The 19,984-nt window shown below is 42.5% G+C and overlaps 1 protein-coding gene across 1 annotated transcript in view; it reads left to right on the top strand.

Annotated features, from left to right (window-relative positions):
• The window catches only part of NAV2 (neuron navigator 2), a 263,629-nt gene that overhangs the window by 216,686 nt on the left and 26,959 nt on the right, over window positions 1-19,984 (top strand). Inside the window, exons 12-19 of the mRNA XM_088534263.1 lie at window positions 800-938; window positions 5,798-6,089; window positions 6,981-7,683; window positions 11,070-11,537; window positions 12,187-12,252; window positions 13,510-13,554; window positions 15,508-15,668; window positions 18,065-18,253. Coding sequence (XP_088390389.1) covers window positions 800-938; window positions 5,798-6,089; window positions 6,981-7,683; window positions 11,070-11,537; window positions 12,187-12,252; window positions 13,510-13,554; window positions 15,508-15,668; window positions 18,065-18,253 — 2,063 coding nt within the window. The remainder of the gene's footprint in view (window positions 1-799; window positions 939-5,797; window positions 6,090-6,980; window positions 7,684-11,069; window positions 11,538-12,186; window positions 12,253-13,509; window positions 13,555-15,507; window positions 15,669-18,064; window positions 18,254-19,984) is intronic.

The following is a 19,984-nucleotide window of genomic DNA, read 5'->3' on the forward strand; positions in this document are numbered from 1 at the left end:
AGCAGCTTGTGTTTAAGGGCCTGTCAGGAGTGGAGCATCTGCCTTGGCTTTCAGGTCCTTTTGATTTTGGCCATGACTACATTCGAATCACTTGAGATCTGGGTATTTTTGCTGGTGGTTTCTGTGTCCTAAACTTCCAGGCCTGTGTTTCCGAGGCACTAGAAGACATGGAAGCTGTCACACCTTGGGAGAAGCTAATCCTAACTCGTAAGCTGTTTTATCTGCTCAAACAGGAGAGTCGTGCAAGGCAGGAGAGTCGTCGGCCCTCTGAACAGGGGCTTTCTCGGGTTAAACTCTCAGCTGCTACAAGCAGTTGTCTTGTTTTCTAAAACTCTTGACAATTTACACCGCCGACTAGGATTGCCTGACAGGGTGGGAAGTACAAAGGTTGGCCCCAGCACTCATTTTGCTGTGCTTAATTCCGTCTCTGCTTTATGGCTTAGCAAGTTAGCACTATGCCTAGCAAGATAAACTTTCTTCCTTGTGCCTCCTTAGCTTGTTCCAGGGTGCAGGCATGAAGGTTGGGGTCAATTTTAAAGCTTGGCTTTTGATAAAAGCTTTAAACTAAGCCAGGAAGAAGAATTATGCCGTTGGTACTACAGGCCTAGCGGTGATAGAGCTACATGGCAGGCAGGTAGGTGATGAGCTTGGTGTCCGAAGGAGATAAATCGTGAACAAGAGCAGACCCTTCTCGTTTGGCAATCGCCAGTAGGATAAGGCTTGTGAAAACAATGCTCATTTTGAATTATGTGTTGTCTTCTGACCCTTGTTGTGTCCCTTTGCTTTGCTTTTCCTCCAGCTGGGATGACAGCAGCTCAGTCAGCAGCGGCATCAGTGACACCATAGACAACCTCAGTACGGATGACATTAACACGAGCTCCTCCATCAGCTCCTACGCCAACACGCCTGCCTCCTCCCGCAAAAACCTGGATGCGCAGGTAAGGTTCCTGTCTGAGTTACAGGAACTTGGGATTGTTTTCTTGCATGGATTGTTTTCTCCATGCAGTAGGCGAAACCGTTCAAGGTTGGAGGAGCTGCTGGTTCATCCTCTGGCAGGCAGGGGCTCTTGCCGTAGTGATAACTCCGTGTGGGGGTGTTGGGAGCAGTGTGTGTTCAGCTGCTCTCGTTCGCAGCTTTCTTTACAACGCAGGGCGAAAAACGTGAAAACGGATCCAGAGCAGAACTAAGAGTGCAAAGAACAGTGGATATTGCCTTGGCAAATGTTTAATAGCATATTACTTTGCAGACTATCAAAACTAAGCAACAGATTCCTGAATTAGCCGACACTAATATTTTACATGGACCTTTACTACCTCCGGCTTTCTTATGCCCTGGAGCATGTGAACTCACATATAATCTTCCGTGCAGTGGGTACCACTGAGAAGACAACTTTGTGCAATTGTGACCCCCATTTCTTATGTCTGTACAGGATTATTTCCTCTCCATGCGATAGCCGTGGAGTCTGCTGAGGTGGTATGACAGCAAAGGAGTTGTTGTCTCTTAATGCAAATGGTGTATGAAAACACCTATTAATAGATGGGGTTTTTTCTTAGCTCTAGAAAAGGGTTATGGTTTTTTTTATTAAAGAACAGAATTTAAGTGAACATGAGGTTTTTAAAAATAAATTATGCATAAATGAAAATGCAAATGTACAAGGCAAATAAAATATATTGCTTTAAACTTCCAGGGCTGCAAGTTACTGCAGGCTTTCTACTTTTGGCTGCACTTTGTAGGAAGATAAATTTTATGTCCACCAGCAGCTTACCTGTAGTTCTTTATGCTTGGATATTATACACCTGATAGGTTAAACTAGTGAAGATATCAAGCAGTTTTTATTCGTCAATTAAATAGTGTAATACAGAGATTCGCAGTAATACAACCTGTTTTCCCTAATGGTACAAGATTTCATTTGGCAAAGTGCTGGCCTGGGCAATCCAGTTATGTTCTTTGTATACTCACCTGCTCGAGGCAATCGAGTGTCCCGTGTCAAAGCAAATGCAGTGCTCAGCACTGCAGCAAGTAGGGGACAGACGTGTATATTTGACTTTTTTTTCTGTTTTCTTTATTCTCTTTTATTTTTTTCTTTTCATGACTGGACTCCAAATCTTTTTTTTTTTTTTTTTTTTTTTTTTAATATAAGTTTTAATGCACAAATGTGGTTGCTGCCTGCAGGACGGTGGTGCAAGCAGCTATTGCTCTTTGTTCTCTTGCATTAAGTGCATATTTGAGCCTGCATTCAGGATTTCCAGAGCCAGCCTCGGGTTGTGTATCAGTGATTCTGTGCATGCACAAAGCTGCTAATACGTGTCCCGTGCAAGCTGAGAGGAGTTCACATCAACTGAGCATGTTCTCTGCTAAATAACAGAAGAGTAACAGAGACAAGTAGGAGATTTTCTGACAACTGTTAATGTCTCAACATTGTAATCCTGTTGGGAGGGAAAAAAAAAGAAAAGGAAAAGAATACGTGACTAAATACTAAGCTAGGGAAAATAAACTCATTTGACTTTTATCTTCTGATGGATCAGATTTTTGGAAACACCTCTAAGAGATCAAAATCTGTGTTGACAAACTCCTCTTCCTCCTCCACAATTTTTGCATCATCCAAGGGAGTGCAGAGATGCAGTACGGAAAAGGCTCTGAAGCTTGCACAGACAATAGGGCATATTCATTAGAAGAGAGAACTGGGAGCCAAGATGTGCGGATTATAAATACAGTTGTTCAGTTTGGCTCTGTGACCTGCTTCTCCCCTTAGATTTCACAGTTGACCGTATCTATTCCAGGTACTAGTATTAACAGCAAATCAATTCTTATAAAATATTCTGTTTTCCTTTAAAAAATCAAATCCTAATCCTGTCGGCCATGCGAGTGAACAGCAGCTCGGAGCAATGGAGCCACGGGTAGTTTGGAGAGTCCATTTTTAGCGGCCTGAATTAGCCCTCCCAGCTCATGACACAGCACTACATAGATACTTTTTCTGTCCTGCTGTTGCACGCTGGCCTGTGCACCGAGCCACAAAGGACTGGCAGAGATGCACATAGCAATGTGGACTTTTCTTCTCAGGGCATCTTCTGTTTTGGTTGTGCCTACATAGCAGGCGTTTAACTTTCAAGCTCCTGTGCTTCTACCACGTCCTTTTGAGGTGGTACAGAATTGGGGTTTCAGATAATTAGAGCTTGAAGCAACTAAGAGTCCAGACAAATAACGCAGCACATCAAAGGGCGAGGGCCCTGACATGTTGGTGTCTGTTGATACAATCAGCAAGGCTTACTCAGAATCATCGTTGCAGGAAGAAAGCCTGCTTACAGAAGGGGAAAAAAAAAGAAGTCCGTGCTAAGCAGAAGACTAAGAAATTGCTTTTTTTCTGAGCAACTGAGCAGAAACATGCACAAGTTCCACAGCTCTGCAAAGCGTGCTGGAAAGCACGACGGTCACTGCATCTTCCCAGACATGGCACACAGGATCCCTTTCTGCAACGACACCATGAAGAGGTCTCCAAGTTGCTTCTGAGCAAGACAGCGGTGGGGTCAGAATCAGCCTTTCCCTGGCACCGTGTCTGGCCCTGGTTACGCCAAGTACGAAACCATGTCATGGGGCTGTGCCACCCAGTCTGTTCACATCTGTATGACCAGGCTGACAGAGCTGTACGAGTAGGTGTTGAAATCCTGCTAGTTACCTTTATTTCCAGCTCAACCCGATGGCAGCTTTCGTTCACCTCCTAAGTTGCGTTTGTCTCGCCGTGACCTCCAGCAAACAGTATTTCCACTTTCACCTAGTGCAAGTCTTTCAAGTAGGTGGAGTTTCAGTTGAAATGGCAAAGCCAAGTTTCACTGTGTTTTGATTTTGATTCCTTAGTCATGTTTCCATGCTGTTCTCATTGTTTACCATTAAACAGAAAGTATAGGAACATTTTATGAGCAACCCAAACTGGAATAAGCACTTTGCAGGCAAGTAGGCGTTTTTTCTGCTCTGGAACACATGCAGTGCAAATAGCTCCAAACAGGGACTTGAAGTAAGATAGTAATTAAAGCACGTGAGGGATGATGGTGGTGTGGTTTTGTTGGTTGATTATTTGTTCCTTCTTGTCTGAGCTGTCTTCCAAGATGCATGAGCAAAGGTGGCATTTCCATGCGATTGTTGTTTTAGAGAAGCAGAGAAGGTAGAAATGGTCTCACCATGAATTTGTTACAGACCTGCTGCCGTTCGTAAATAAATGTGAGCAATCCCCAAGTATTGCACCCATAGAAAAAGAAGGAAGTTGGAAAGCAGTATTTCATTTAAGATCGTGCTGATTTCCTGTCCTTGGATGAAGAGACGAGGGAAATGATATGTGACTGCCAGGAGAAAAATATAACAGAGAAGAGTAGCAAAATCCACAACACAGTAAACCCTTGTTAGTCTAATGGCTCACTAGATAAATGTTACCTAGACGCTGACTGTATTATCTAACTGAAAACAAGACTGTTAAAATGTGTGGTGTCATCTTTCAAGTACTGAACACTTAGACTAGTTTTTCAGGCTTTTAAAAATACTGCAAAAAGCAAAGGATAAAAGCCACAACTCCCTTGTCTTCCTTAGGGTTAATGGTATAATCTGGCAAGAGAAGAAAAGTCGGTGTTGAGATGCAGTATAGGAACTTAAAAATCCAATGTTGTGTTCTGCTGAAAGCCTAGTAAAATGTCATGCATCCTTCTCCATGCTCCACTTTTCCGGTTATCCAAAAGGAATAAAAGAATGCGGGTTAAACAGTGGTGTCAGGGTTGTTAAGGTAAGTTCCTTTAAAGTGCTGTTGCCCTCTGATTTGTTGCACAGCGCTTCGGGGAAGAGATGGTGCTCAGCATCCTGCAAGAATACACGAACCTCCTTACAAACGTCGTGCTCAAGTGGTGGGTTTGCAGTTATGGTTAGAAAGCAGTTCAGCCAGGAAATTTTTGCCAGATCTGGATCAAACACGGACATTGCCCATGTGTGGTCATGGAACAGTGTTGTAAAATTTGCCCAAATGAATGAGCAGCGAATAGAGCCATAGAATTCTGCAACAGCACGGATAAATGAGAAGTATATTTAGGATAATGGATTTGGATAGTTGTTCAGAGTTTGGCAAAGACTTGGCAATGAGAACATTCTGTGTTTGACACTGATGTTCACAAAATTCTTCGAGAGAGACTGTAAGCACAATCAGTCTGGGCAAAGGATAGGGAGAAAAGCAGTTTGTGCGAGCTGAACATAAATGAACAACTGAACCAATTTGTGTATTTAAGTCAGAAATTGATATTGGTAGGAAGTTGCTGGGGGTTTCATTTTTCTTCAGGTCTTAGGCATCCTTGGAATGCATTTGGATTAGCAGTAGCAGCACTCCGTATCGCTGCCTCCTCATGCCCTGGTGATGAGGTTGCCAGCAAAGAGACGGGAGGCGGCGAGAGCAAGGCCGGGCTGGCTGTGCTGCTCTGAAATGGTTTGTGGCTTTGCAGCAAAAGGCTGCGTGTGCAGCTGGACGTGCAGGATTATAAACTTCGTGGTGCTGAGCATGTCCTTCATACATGAAGTGTTTGTTTTTCTTTATTTTCTCCTCCTCTGGGGGAGATGCTGTTTTACTGGGGAAGGTGCCTCTGTGTTTTTTGTTATGTTCTGTAGCACGTTAGAAATGAAATGTCATATCAACGGTTTGTGTCTTACTCTGACATTGCTTGGCTGGAGCCACGTTATGTCTATTGGCAATCTGACCTGGCTGCTGAATTTATTGATCAATTTGATGGTTCTCGTTTGTGAAGGTCCTGTTTGGATGTATTCTCTCTCCTAGACTGATGCAGAAAAACATTCCCAGGTTGAGCGGAATTCCTTATGGTCTGGCGATGAAGTCAAGAAATCAGATGGAGGATCAGATAGCGGCATAAAAATGGAGCCGGGATCTAAATGGAGACGGAATCCCTCTGATGTGTCTGATGAATCCGATAAAAGCACTTCTGGTAGGAAGAACACTGTTATTTCGCAGACGGGTTCCTGGCGACGGGGCATGTCAGCTCAGGTTGGCATTACCACACCAAGGACTAAACCTTCAACCACCTCAGGCACCTTAAAGACACCTGGAACAGGTGAGGGAAAGTGTAAGGCCACGAGCGTGTTCCATATGAAAGCTGTTTAAATGCAGAGACAGAACTTGAACTTCAAGTAAACCTGTCTTTACTCTTAGGTGTTGTTGAAAAATATGCAGCATCTTGTATCTCTGCATTTCTATCTCTGCTTGTATAAAAACACGTATTTTTACACCTTGGAAGTTGTTTTCATGGCAACTCTAATCTTAAGCCATGCTACTTATTGGGCATAGTATTGCCATTTGAGGAGCAAATAATATAATTTTAGCTTCTTAATATGTGCTTAACTTTAAGAACGTACACCGTATGTGGTTGAGGACATTTTTCTCGGTGCTTAAACCAGCATGCTGATTTATACTTAAACACTCTGCAGTTCTCAATTTTCCTGTAAATATATTAGTGATTTTAGCAGTTGCAGATGTGTGGGTGAACACTGATTGAACTTGCGTAATGAAATAATATAAGTTAATAACTCTTTACTTGATTGTGTATGCAAATGGTGCATGAAAAAGTTGAGGTCAGTTACTTACTTTGTTGCCTTTTAGAAAAATTATACTAATGCCCTAACACAGCTCCTTACTGATGATGGAAAGGGGTCAATCTGTGGTAGCTGCCAAGGGAAACATTTCTTTTCCTATCTGTCACTATTGCATAAGACTTTGTTCTCTGTTTTTCATATTCTCAAGGGCAAACACGCCACATACTTTCTCTGGCAAGTCTGCATGTATAACTCCTTAGAGTGGCATTTAAGTTTAGTGCAGACTAGATCATAATTTTTAACCACGCTCTTGTGGCTAACACGCTTTTGCTTTTCATGCTGCTTTTGAGTTTCATCATTTGCTTGATGTTTTCAAGTCATTAAATATTAGAATTCTTTTTCTATTTTTGTAGGGAAAACTGATGACGCCAAGGTATCAGAAAAGGGTAGACTGTCTCCTAAAGCTGGACATGTTAAACGTTCCCCATCAGATGCAGGACGCAGCAGTGGTGATGAATCCAAAAAGCTTCCCACAAGTAACTCTAGAACAGCTGCTGCTAATGCTAATACATTTGGATTTAAGAAACAGAGCGGGTCAGCTATAGGCATGACTATAATCACTGCCAGTGGGGCAACTATCACCAGTAGATCAGCTACCCTGGGAAAAATCCCAAAGTCATCTGGACTCGTGGGTAGGACCGCTGGTCGGAAGACTAGTGTCGATGGCTCTCAGAACCAGGACGATGGCTACTTAGCGCTTAGTGCCCGCACTAACCTTCAGTACCGTAGCTTGCCCCGGCCCAGTAAATCCGGTAGCAGAAGTGGAGCTGGGAATAGATCTAGCACAAGTAGCATAGACTCCAACATAAGCAGCAAGTCAGCCGGGTTGCCTGTCCCTAAAATGAGAGAGCCAGCCAAGGTAATGCTTGGAAACTCTCTGCCAGGATTAGTCAATCAGACTGATAAAGAGAAAGGGATTTCGTCCGACAACGAAAGCGTGGCCTCATGTAATTCTGTTAAAGTGAACCCTGCGTCCCAGACTGCTTCTAGCGGAGCCCAAAGTACCCACCAGCAAGGAGCCAAGTACCCCGATGTGGCCTCTCCCACTTTGCGCAGGTAGGCAACAAATTCGTGGATTGCGGAATGGTGTGAGTTGGAGCTGGATGAGCAGCACGCTGCCGGCCAGGCCTGGCTGTGCTTTGTGCAACGCTTACGATTTGGGCTCCTCCAGCAAGGGCTTGGTCTTTAAACTTAATTTCACATAAACAGGTTGGCCAGTGTTGTAAGTACTCAGTTTACTACAAGGCAGCAGCAAGCGTTTAACTTTTTTGGGGGAAAAAAAAAAAGAAGTTTGGTAGAAAATTATTCATTCATGATGAGGTTCGTTCGTTACAAAAATCATACGTGAGAGCATTATCCATACTGAGATAGCACAGAAATAAGGATTTTCTTGCAATAGTGTTACAGACAAATTCTTTCACCGAAAAATATATAGCAAACCTGGACGTACTCCAGCGGTGACTCAAATTACAAGTTGACAACAGCAGATTTTTTTCAGATTTTCGTTATAATGACAGCATAATTTGATCTGATATGCTTAGATCCACATTCCTGACCGCAACAGATATCGCAGTTGTGTGGGTTAGCCCAGTGCCTTGTCAGACACGTAACATCAGGTTATTCAGCTATGTAGAAGGGCCCCGAGTAAAGTTTCTGACGGGGGTGAATTTTCTAACTTAAACAGTTTTTTTCAACAAAAAGTCTATCTGACTTCCATTGCTCCCCTTCCAGCCCACGTGGGATTTTAACGCTAATGCTGAGTTGAGCAATGCAGGAGTTACCGTGTGATGCAGCGTGCATCAGAACACCGATACCGGCGCAAGGTTCCGTTAATGTTATTTTCCATTTTGATTTGGCATTCCGAGCAACGTGTCTGTTCCAAGCTGCAGTGTTTCGCATTCCATCGTGTCTCGGCACCCATACGGCTGCGCTGCGCCATCCTGCTTCCAGCCCCGTTGCATCCAAGGCCCCGCTGCGCGCGCGGCGGCCCTGGCGGCAGCTCCTGCAGCCGCAGCCAGCTCCGACTGGGCCTTCGGGGGTGAGCGGTTTCATTGGAAGAGCCCTTGAGAGGACAGTTCGAGAAATTTCCTGTGTTTTATTGCTTGTCGTTGTTAGATAAGGCCTTGCTTTCAAAACACTTAATTTTCATCGATGACTGCTTAAAATAAAAGCCTCAAGCAGGCCTTTCATTTCTACAGCATATCCCATGGCAAATGCAAATTTTCAGTGCTGCACGCCTCAAGCGCATGCATATAAGCTGGATTGAATATTTCCTTTAATTACTGGAAAACTATGTTGCTAGCCGTGGAATTGAAATATGACATGAGAATTGTCTAGAATGGACAGTGGAACTGACATTAGAAATAAGCCTTTTAAAAGAAGACACTGGGAGAACAGCAGGCACATGGGGTTCTTATTACTAGGGATTTTTGGGACCTAATTTTAACTATCCCTCTTTTGATTTACTATTTAATTCTTGAATAAATCCAGACTGTCTAAATGAATAGTCATGTATGGAAATGCATCAGAGTTGAATTTGGTATTGTCTGTTTATTACTGATATCTAGAATGTCAATTAAGGCTTCATTTTCATACTTAGGTCCAAGTTGTGCACTTCGTATTTATTACCTGTTTGTCATGTAATTGTTTTATATTAAATTGGAATCTATGCTTAAGAAATGGTAACATTTAACCATTAGTTTGCAAACATACTGTGAGAGTCATCGCTCTCTCCGCTCTCAATATTTCCTTTATACTAATATGTGTTTGGCTTTTTCCTTAAGTGACACTGTCTTGGTATGTTTTATTATTAAATTAGCCCCAATTGCACTACATGGGACACCCCTTTTCCCTCAGTGCGGGGAAGGGGACGTGCCTGGCCCAAGAGCCAGCTCAAACACGTTTCCTTCAGAAGTGGCAGAGGAGATAACGTGTCCTTCCTTGTGGAGCTTGTCCTCCCAGGGCTGATCTCCTTGTTGATGTGCCTGGCTTGCTGGACTGGCTTTTCCCTGAGCTGGAAGCAGTGCTCCTCAGCCCCTTTATGGTTTGGGTTTTTTTTTCCTTAAAGCTCCATGATTTTATATCTGAGTTGTGGTCCCCAGTACAGCTGAAGAGGTGGCATGCTATGGCACAGGAGTATGAATACTGCACGATGCTATTGCTGCTCAAGATCCTGTGTCATACCAGGATGGTTTGATATTTTCCTTTGTATTCGCTCTAGAAACATTGACTCAAGTCTGCCTTAGCCGCTCAGTCCCTGCAAGAAGCGGTTTTATCCTGTGGAGCCTTTTGCTTGGGGAAGTTGGAGTCTCCTCGGCAGGGGGGTTGAGTCCAGGTGAATCAGGTTGACCAGGTCTGTGCTGCCTTGCGAAGGGATCAGGACGTAGTCCTTGGAGCAGTGCAGGGTATAAGATAGGTGCAGGCGAGCGTCTCGGGCTGAGCCAAGCGTTATTCCAGGGCTTTGTGGCAGGAATACGATGACAGGAAGCCCGTGGAGATATCCCAGACGTTGCACATGTCCGTTGAAGCTGCAGAGAGCGCATGTGCCGTAAACCTGGTGTTTGGACATCCATGGACTCTGTATACGTTATAAAGAGATGAGTTATTCTACACAGCCTGTGTTTTCGGGAAGTCCTGGGCAGACCTCAAATACCTGAGCGGTGCAGACAATTTGTGCAAACTCAAGAGAAGAGAAAACTCCCCTGCATAAGTATCCACTGGCTTTGAAAGATTTCGTTCCTAGTACTATATACTGCCGATACGGAAACAGCAGGTTCACACCAAGCAACTGCAGGCATCCTTCTCAGGCGAGGTTTTATATCCCCTCCTTTGCACTGCTTCAGGCCCTCAGCTGGTATTTACTCAGCTGGCTCAAGGTGTTGCACCAGATCAAATGTAGTCCTCACCCAAGAAGTTAGTTTTCAGCCAGTTTAGCTTCCAAAATGAGACAAGCCAACGCTCGATATCAGTAAATATTTTTACTGTTACATCCCCCCAGGTGCTGCTTCAGTGCAGAGCGTTCAATGTATAGGTTTGTATAGAATTGACCTGGACAACCAGCTCCTAGCCTCTAAGGTGCCGTTCTTCAGGTAAATCAGTGCACTGTTTCCCCAGTATCTTTCCTCATTGAGGATCAGAACACTACATGATGCCATTTTAGTTTGGTGAAGTTGTGTTTTTGGTTCGTGAAGGTGTTACGTGATGATTCAGACAGGAAAATGTCTAAGGTAGATTTGAAGTTACAGTCATTGATCCTGGACTTGACAGGAAGCAGAGCGAACACAAGAGGATTCATAAATCTGTAGTCTATGTCCAATCTAAGATTGTTTTCTTAATTCTGGTTTTCTGAGGCTAAGATGATAAGTGCTCTAGGTATAAAGTATCTTTGCATTTGTCATTTAATATTCCATTTTATGTATTTTTTCCTGTTGTCCTTTTTACAGACTTTTTGGTGGAAAGCCTAGTAAACAAGTTCCCATCACAACAGCGGAAAATATGAAAAATTCAGTTGTCATCTCCAATCCTCACGCCACTATGAACCAACAGGGCAACCTGGATTCACCCTCCGGCAGCGGGGTGCTGAGCAGCGGGGGAAGCAGCCCCCTGTACAGCAAAAACACGGACATGAACCCGTCTCCGCTGGCTTCCAGCCCCAGCTCAGCGCATTCGGCTCCTTCCAACAGCCTGACGTGGGGTACCAACGCGAGCAGCTCGTCTGCCGTCAGCAAGGACGGCCTCGGGTACCAGTCGGTGAGCAGCCTCCACACCAGCTGCGAGTCCATCGACATCTCGCTGAGCAGCGGAGGTGGGCCGAGCCATACCTCCTCCACCAGCCTCATCCCGCCTTCCAGAGATGATTCCTTGGCCCCCTTTGTCCGAACCAACAGTGTTAAGACTACCCTGTCTGAAAGGTTAGTTGGGTTTTTTCCTCTTGTTGCTGTAAGCTTGCTTGTATCTCTGGAGAAATGGCGTTCTGGCACTACCTGGCACTGCAGTTGCACTTGAAATGATCGTTCTGACAAGATAATATTGGATGATATTGCTAGAACGAACAAAGAAAGCATTTTAGGCAAGGAGCCTAGTTCAGAACAAGAGAACATTGTTCACCAGAGCATTGCTTCAGGTGAGACTTTTTGTTCGCTGCAGTAGCCAGTGTGATAACTGTTTTTTTTTGTTTGTTTGTTTGTTTTTTTACTATAGTATTATGCCTGATTTTTGAATTTGCATTGCATATCAACAGTTAGTTGATCCAACTGCAGAATTTTTAAAAAATCATTGTTACACTTTTAATTTGAGCCTCAACTATTTCTTATTAAACTCTGTGTTTATAACATTTGGTAAAGTGAGAATCTAGCCTGTGGGTGGCTGAGTTTTGTTCTTGCCCCTTTATGAAAGGAAATTACTACTGAAAATGATGTTCTGACAGTTTTGGCTTTTTTTTCTCTCTTTCTCTCTCTCTCTTTTTTTTTTTTTTTAAACAACAACTCCTTTCTGTTCTCTGCTCTCTTCATTCTAATATTCTTTCTCTTGTTGTCTGTCTTCCCGGACTGATTCTTTCAGCCCTCTTTCTTCCCCTGCGGCTAGTCCCAAGTTCTGCAGAAATACTTTGCCCAGGAGACAGGACAGGTAACGCTGTCTCAGGACAGGAGATGCACGAGGGCTGTAGCTTTTGTTGCCCATCTGAGCGAAGCAAACTGTTTTGTGAAACGCTGTGCTCAGTTGAGTCCTGTGCTGTGTGTGTTGCTCAGGTGTGACCTGACACAGAGACATGCCAGTGAGAGTCCACGCAAACCCCTCCTTTATCCGCTGAAATCCGGAGACCTGCACATGGCAGAGCTGTTGGGGTTTGCTGTTGCTATGGGGAGCATTTTGTGGATTCGTGCTTTTCTTTGTCTTTTTTTTTTTTTTTTTTTTGCCAAAGGCTTTTGAAAATCTTGCCCTTTTTTTTCTACCAATGCAAACTCTCACTAGCATTTCAGCATTCCTCTGGCATGCTGCTTCCCTTCTGCTGCGTTGCAGCCTGTCGCTTTTGTCATCGAGTCCCGGTGTCGTTCAGTGTTGTCAGTCTCTTGCTCCAGCTTGGTTCATGAGTGTCCTGCAGAGACTTGTGCATATCCATCCTTGTAAAAATGAATGCAAAAGTTGGAGAAAGGCGGCCTGAATCCAACCATTCCAGCTCGCTTTTGCTCCCTCTTGCAGTTTAGCCGCTGCTGCGCTGGGCATCAGCTGTAGTTTAGCTCCAGGGGTTGTCAATAAATTAATATTTTAAGCGGGTGCATTTTCCTTTAAAAAACAAATTAACAGACTCCGTTCAGTTACAAGTTCATCAAGTATAAAATCACATACTGTGAAATATTGGGTTCTTGGAAGACTAATAGATGCATTTTACTTTGAAAATGGGATTTAAGGTAAAAAGGGGAAATTGAAACAGGCTGTGCTTAGTTACTGGTATGCAACTGCAACATAAGACAGGACAAAAACTATCTGCACTCCCTAAGCAGAGGCTGCTGAAAAAAACCAAAAACCCACCAGGAAGGCAATATTGGCTTGGGAAGTCTTGGCCGTTTTCACAAATGTTCCCCGTCATGCCTGCTGAAATACATGTTTTTAAGCATTCGTTTGACGCACGGTGTTTTTGTCTGAAGAGCCATTTTCGTTGGTTGTGGATAGGTGAAACAGCCAATGCTTTGTGAGTAGAGGGGGTTCATTGGCATGGTCTCATCAGCTGCATGATCATGAAAATCACCTGTGGCCGAGGAGGTTGTTGCATGTTCGTTGAGGAAAGGCCTCTGAGAGGGGGCTGTGGATGTTTGTGCTTCAGCCTGCTCTTATTCCTTCCCTTTTGCCCTTCTCTGAAGTTCTTTTCTTTTAACTTTTCTGCAGCGACCCACACCTTGATAGGAATACTTTGCCCAGGAAGGGACTCAGGTATCGGTGTTTCCACGCGGTGTAACAGCTTTTGTTGTGGCTTTGGAGTTTGCTTTGTGTTTCTGTCCTGCCTGTTGGTGATAGCAAGAGGTGGAAAAAAGTCTGTTTCTTTGTTTCCTGCTTTCTTTCTCTCCTTCTTTCTTTCTCTTTTTTTCTGTAATCCTCAAAGGAGGCCATTTACCGCTGTGCTTTTTTTTCCATCCAGTGGCTTGTCCGCTTGAGCAAGATCTGTGACTTTTGCTGGCTGCTTTGCTGAAAAGCATCTCATAATCCATTGGAAGCAATAGTTTTGCAGCTTTTGTGGCTCTTGTGTGAAATGACGTGAAATTGTTTTCACAGGGCAGCCCCAGGAATCTTGATGTTGATATAGAAAAGATTTGCAATATTGTGCTGAACCTTTTATGATGAGACTGGACGTGCTGGGGTTAAAATGATATTTGCTCCAGAATATGTGTATGTAGATCCCTAGGGATATTTTTTAGCCTTTCAAGAATAAAACAAAACAAAGAATCCCAAAACTCTCAGAAATCTGGCAAATGTCTAGTTTTGTGTTTGTGTAAGGTTGTGATTTTTAGTATATTAAAAAGTTGCACTGAAAAGGGTTTGTCCATTGATACAAGCAATCCAACAAGATTACAAACATCAGGTCTACTAGTTAAATGCTTTAAGTGTCACCAAATTGACACGAAATGTCTCAGACAACTTAGAAAATTGCAACTTCAGAATTGCTAGTGCTGCTTTTAGGATCACTGAGCTGAAGCCTTGAAATTGCAGCTGCGGTTTATTCTGTACTATACGTGTTATTCTTCCCAGCAGCTCTATCACATGAAGCTGAGTGCTAAAAGCATTTCTTAAAATGGAATTTTGGTTTAAGATGCTTCTGTGGTTGTCAAGTGTGTCTCTAATAAATCAAGACTCTCTTTTAAGACCGAAACATTTGAGTGCTGAAGAGGTAGGTATGAATACTGGAAAAAAATATTTTAGTGTGTTAAAGCAAAATGACTGTTTATAGCCCCTTTCTTCATAAAACTGATATATGGGTGCAAAGTTTGAGGGATGCAGATGGGCTTCAGGCAGAGCCTGTTGCATGAGTTATGAGACATGAGTGAATTTTTTAATTTTTTTTTTTAAGTAGCTTGAGTTTTTGCAGTGTTTGATCATTGTAGTTCTCACCTTTGTTTAAAATAGTCCTAATAAATTGTATCTTTCTTTACAGTATTCAGTCAAATGGAATCTAATCAATGAAATAGATAATATCTACTGTGCTCCAGTTGTTTGAGCTGTGGAAGCAGAGCTTGGTGACCCATAAATGTGGCTCCAAACCAGCCAGCACAGTGTGGTGCAGATACAGACACTTCCCTTGTGCTTCCCTGGTGCTCCCCGTGTCAATGCTGTCTGTCTTGAACCACATGGGACGCACTTGCAAAGACTTCTGTGTTAAAGTCTCCGTAATACGAGTTATTGTGGCACAACTTAATCTGATAATGGCTTAATTGACTTAAATTTAATTTTAGTATGTCAAAAGGCCAGCTAAGCTTTGAGAAGGACCAAGATACTAAAATAATGATACAATTTTGGCATAACCTAAGGAAAGGTTTTCCAAGTCGTCACTTCATTTTTCAGTTGCACATACGTATGTATACACACAGGCTGCACTTTCACACGACTGCACTGCACTACTTCCATCTGTAACTTTTTGTTTCCTGCTAGCTGATTTACTGCTGAAATCATAGGACAGGAGTTATTTTTTCCAAACCCAAAGAAAATAACTTGGGCTTGGGAAAAGCTCCTTTGTTCGCAAATGTATTGTTTGTATCATCTTAATCCTTAAATTTTGTATGCGAGTTTTTCTGTCTTCTCCTTCTTTTCCTCTCCCCAAGTCTTGCGCGTTTTTGTTTTGTCTCATTTTTTAATAAATATCAAGGTTCATTCTGAAAAGTGATGTTTTTGCAGGTATGCTCCTTCCTCCCAACTTCGGAATCAGGACGATGCAAAGGAATGGCTACGGTCGCACTCGGCAGGAGGCCTTCAGGATACTGCTGGCAACTCTCCATTTTCATCTGGCTCCAGCATAACGTCACCCTCTGGAACCAGGTTTAACTTCTCCCAGCTTGGTGAGTACTTATCTCCTCAGATAATCACAGCTGGAGGTTGTGCCTTGCAGTGTGTTACCCAATAGAAGACTCTTCCAGTAGCTCCAAGTACCACCTTGAACCTCAGGAAATACTTTTCCTTGAAGTGAGTGCGACTAATCAGCGCTGTTATCTCCGGTGCCCAAAGGTCACATTCTTGCAGTGCCTCTTTTCTATGAGTAATCACATGCCTTTTTATATAAAATGTGAGCTATTCAGTAGAGCTATTTGTTGATATCACACATTGCTATATTTAAAGGAATTAAAATGCTGCCTTGCCTACCTGCTTAGTAATACTGCCTTAAAATTCATGCATATTTTGTAGTACATATGCCAGATTGATCCTTCTAAGATATTCTAGTCTTATATATATTTTTCAGGTGGCTTGTTCAAAAATCAGACAAAGCTCTATCTGAAATAATGATACAAAAAACAGGGGAATTTTAAGCTAGAAATGGCATTTTTTTCACTTAATTATGTTGGTAAAAGTAAGGAATTTTTTAAATGTATGCTTTCATTTTGAAAGAAGCAGAAGTCTCATTTTTCATTGATTGGTAATTTCACATTCAAGCGGAAACACTCAAAACCTTTAGCATAAGGAATAAGTATTCTAACGTGAAATGTGCAGTAATTTTTTTGCAAGGTGAAAGTCTGCTAAGGTACTGAGTCTTGTAGACACTGAGGTCCGTCTGTAATTTCACAGCTCCTTTTTTTTGTAAGTTAAGCAGTCAGTGTACCCTCTGGGTAACCTTGTAAAAAGATCCAGTTATCAAAAATATGTGCTTGTCCCTGGTATGGCAACTCAGTATTATTTTGGTATCTTGCAATGTGCTTAAATGTGAAGATGGATCCTAACAACATGCATAGTCTTTAGGGGACATTTGTAAATCATGTTGAACAATTTTCTTCAGTCTCTTTTTGGCTTTGAAAAGTCCATATATTCTACAAAGATAAAAAAATATATTATGCAGAATAGTTAAGCCTATATTTGTGAACTCGCTATGGATTAGCAACAACCCACATGGTCACCTATTTCTAGTGCAGTTTTGAACTGCAGCAGTGACATTTTAGAGCCTCTATGTAGAGCCTCCGTGAGTGTGCTGAAAATATAAAGATTAAATAAACAGCTTTAAATATATGAACACTTAGCAAAATTTCAGCTGAATATACAGACAGTGTCATTACTTTGCCAACAGCTAACAAACTGTCAAGCTCATGAAAGTGCTTTGATAGTCAGACAAAAAGTTATTGTTGTTTTAGGCTCAGAAGGTTAACTCTTTATAGGGCATATTGAAGAGCAGTGACATTAATGTGTTTTAAAAGCTATTTGGCCTCAAGCAAAGTAACACGGGAAAAAAAAAAAGATACTTCAACTGTATTCTCCATATAAGAGTTTGGAGATATTGAGGTCAAAAGTTGCCGCCTTAATAGCAACTGTTGATATGAAAGCTGAGCAGAGCACCATTAGAAAGAATTACTGTATTTTCTACATGAAAAGAAGTAAATCTGCAAAGAAAAATTAATTAGTGACCCATCATATGCCTAGAGAAATCAAGTTCGGATTGGGAGGCAAAATTCAGAATTTTCAGCAGAATTCTGTATGGAGTTGATGGAGTGTTTAGAAGCAGGCAAGGACAATATAAAGAAAAGGAAACCAGTCGGGTAAACAGCAATTTTTCAATGAATCAGTTATTTCCATAAATGCAATTCTTGGGAAGCATTGGATATAATCTAACACAAAAGTTTTTTAAAAATGTATGGCACTGGAGTGAAAGGTTATTGAATGGAAAAGTATTGGCTGTTAAGGCAAAATTAGTATTTGGAGCATGTCTTTTAACCTGAGAACTACTCATACTTCTTAGAACTTCATTGTGTCAAGAAAATTCTGAAATATTCTTCTGAAATACAAAACTACTAGAAAACTAAACTTAAAATTTGTGACTTAAGTACACATAAAATGTCACTTTCCTGTAGTGTGACAACTTTAAGCGGATATTTCATGGGGCTTGGTCTATGTAGACAAAAGATTAAATTCCTTTGTGTGTTTGACTCTTTTTGAGGAAGAACTGTGGCAAATGAAATGAGGGTTAATTAACTTATGCCTACAAGGTGTTATTGAGTTCATTGAGCTTGTCTACAGAAGCACAGGCTTACCACCCACTATTTAAACTGACCTTATTTACTTGTGTTTTCATATTCATTAGCTTGATTTACATACCTCTTACATGAACCCCTTAAATTTAGAACTAAAATGAAGTCTGGATGGGAAGATAGCAAAAACTTGTAGAGAAAAAAAAAAAAAGTCTTTTTTGGTAGTTGGGCAAAAAACAGACCTGAGAGTTTATGGTGTCACGATTTGTTTATTCGTCACGATGCAGCAAGCCCAACGACAGCCGCCCAGATGAGCTTGTCCAACCCCACCATGCTGCGGACCCACAGCCTTTCCAACGCCGACGGTCCCTACGACCCCTACGGTGACACCCGCTTCAGGAACAGCTCCATGTCCCTGGATGAGAAAAGCAGGACAATGAGCCGCTCCGGCTCCTTCCGGGATGGCTTTGAAGAAGGTTGGTCGCCTCTGTGGAAGTGCTTGCAATGATCGGTCAGACCGGGTGCTAATTTACTGCTTTTTAATTCACTGTCGGGGTCATTTTAGAGAGCGTGGTTTTCTCAGGGTTGCATAGACCTGTAGCCATAGTCATTTTCCCTCTGATGATGCTTGGTGTGTTCAGTGGTCCTCCTGGACAGACCAAAGCAAGCATTTAAGTGGAGTTTTAGTGTTTAGTAAGTGTTTAACTAACTTGATTGCTACGTAGCTAGCAACCTTACAGCGTAGCAGGAGTGTCCAGCCTGCCTGGGCTAAGAGTGTATGTTAAAATCCCATATGGTTACGTGTCGCAAAACAGATGATAAGACACTTTGGAAGTAAAGGACAGGGTGAGCCCTGGGAATGGTTCGAAGGAAGGCGATGCCATTAGCTCTGTCACTAGGGGATGGCATTAAATCTGCATTTTGGCAAGGATGGGAGGCTGGCTGGATCTCAGGTACTTTATCAGTGGGGGTCGCTCAGTTCTCTGGTGAGCAAAAGTCAGTGTGAGTTGGGGAACCCACCGTATCGGATGCAGCTTCATGAAGATTCCAGGCTAATTCTGTATTGAATTCAGCCAGTCTAACTCTGTTAGATTTAATTGTATTTTAGAGGCTCGTAGCTGAAGATCTTCATTAGGAGTTGAAAATGATTAAATAACCCTGCAGGGCTGAAAACTCTGTCCTTGCAGGAACTGACCTTTTTTTGTGCCATGCTCACAGAAAGCTGCATGATCACAAACAGTCAAGGAGTGACTGAGGAGGTCAGTTTAATGCCACAGTGATGAGTAGTCCTCCTGTTACTAAAGAGTCCTTTCATATAATCCATGTGTGAATTTAAATCACTTCATTATTTTATTTAGATGATTTGAAAGAGCTACCATAGCAAAACTTCAACTGCTACCTAAGACATCCTCAAAAAACATGTAGCCTTGTTATTTTGTTATTGTAAACATGCATAATATTGCAGCTAAACTCTTTTGCATTATGGGAGGGTAGACTATATTTTATTATTCAGAAATTTTTTTATCGGACAGAGACCAGTTCAGAAGAACTTGTTTTGTTTTGCTTTGTTACTCATTCATGAGAGGAATCATTTTAAAAAATAAAAGAAAAAGGAAAGTGTTTTCCAGGCCAAATGTTCTACAAAGCACTGCTCATCCACCTTTTTAAACCAAAAAATTACATCTGAGAGCACCCTACCAAAGTCATGAACCTGAAGCCAGTGGAAAAATACTGCTCCTATATGAGGAAGGAATTTGACCCTGCAGCGAACGTGCTGATGCAGTAGTCCAGTTCAGATGTTCCTAAATTTTTGGCACCTAGAAGAATAATGATATTTTATCAGATGGGCTGAGAGCTGTTGTGCAGTCTCCGTTTTCACCTCCGGATTAACGGGAGGGTCCGTCAGTGCTGTCGCCTTCCTGAGGGCGGTGGCAGCTCTGTAGCTCCTGCTTGTTTCGTGGTGCTGAACGTGAAGGGGAGTTTTCCTGCGCCTTCAAACCCGTGGACCTTATTCACCCTCACAAAGCGAGCGTCCTGCGAGAGCAGATGGCAAAAGATGGCAGAAATTCAGCTTGTGGTTGGTGGCTGAATTCACTGGGTATGTGTAGAGGGGGGAAACCAACCAGGTAGTGTCCACAGAGTCTGAATCGCTGTCTTAAATAATGCTTACCAACCTACCTCTGGATTTTTCTTGGCACATAGCATTA

This window comes from Tinamus guttatus, unplaced genomic scaffold (assembly GCF_059628265.1).
Source record: "Tinamus guttatus ecotype Peru unplaced genomic scaffold, ASM5962826v1 Tinamus_guttatus_pri_ptg000546l, whole genome shotgun sequence".
Taxonomy (NCBI): Eukaryota; Metazoa; Chordata; class Aves; order Tinamiformes; family Tinamidae; genus Tinamus; species Tinamus guttatus.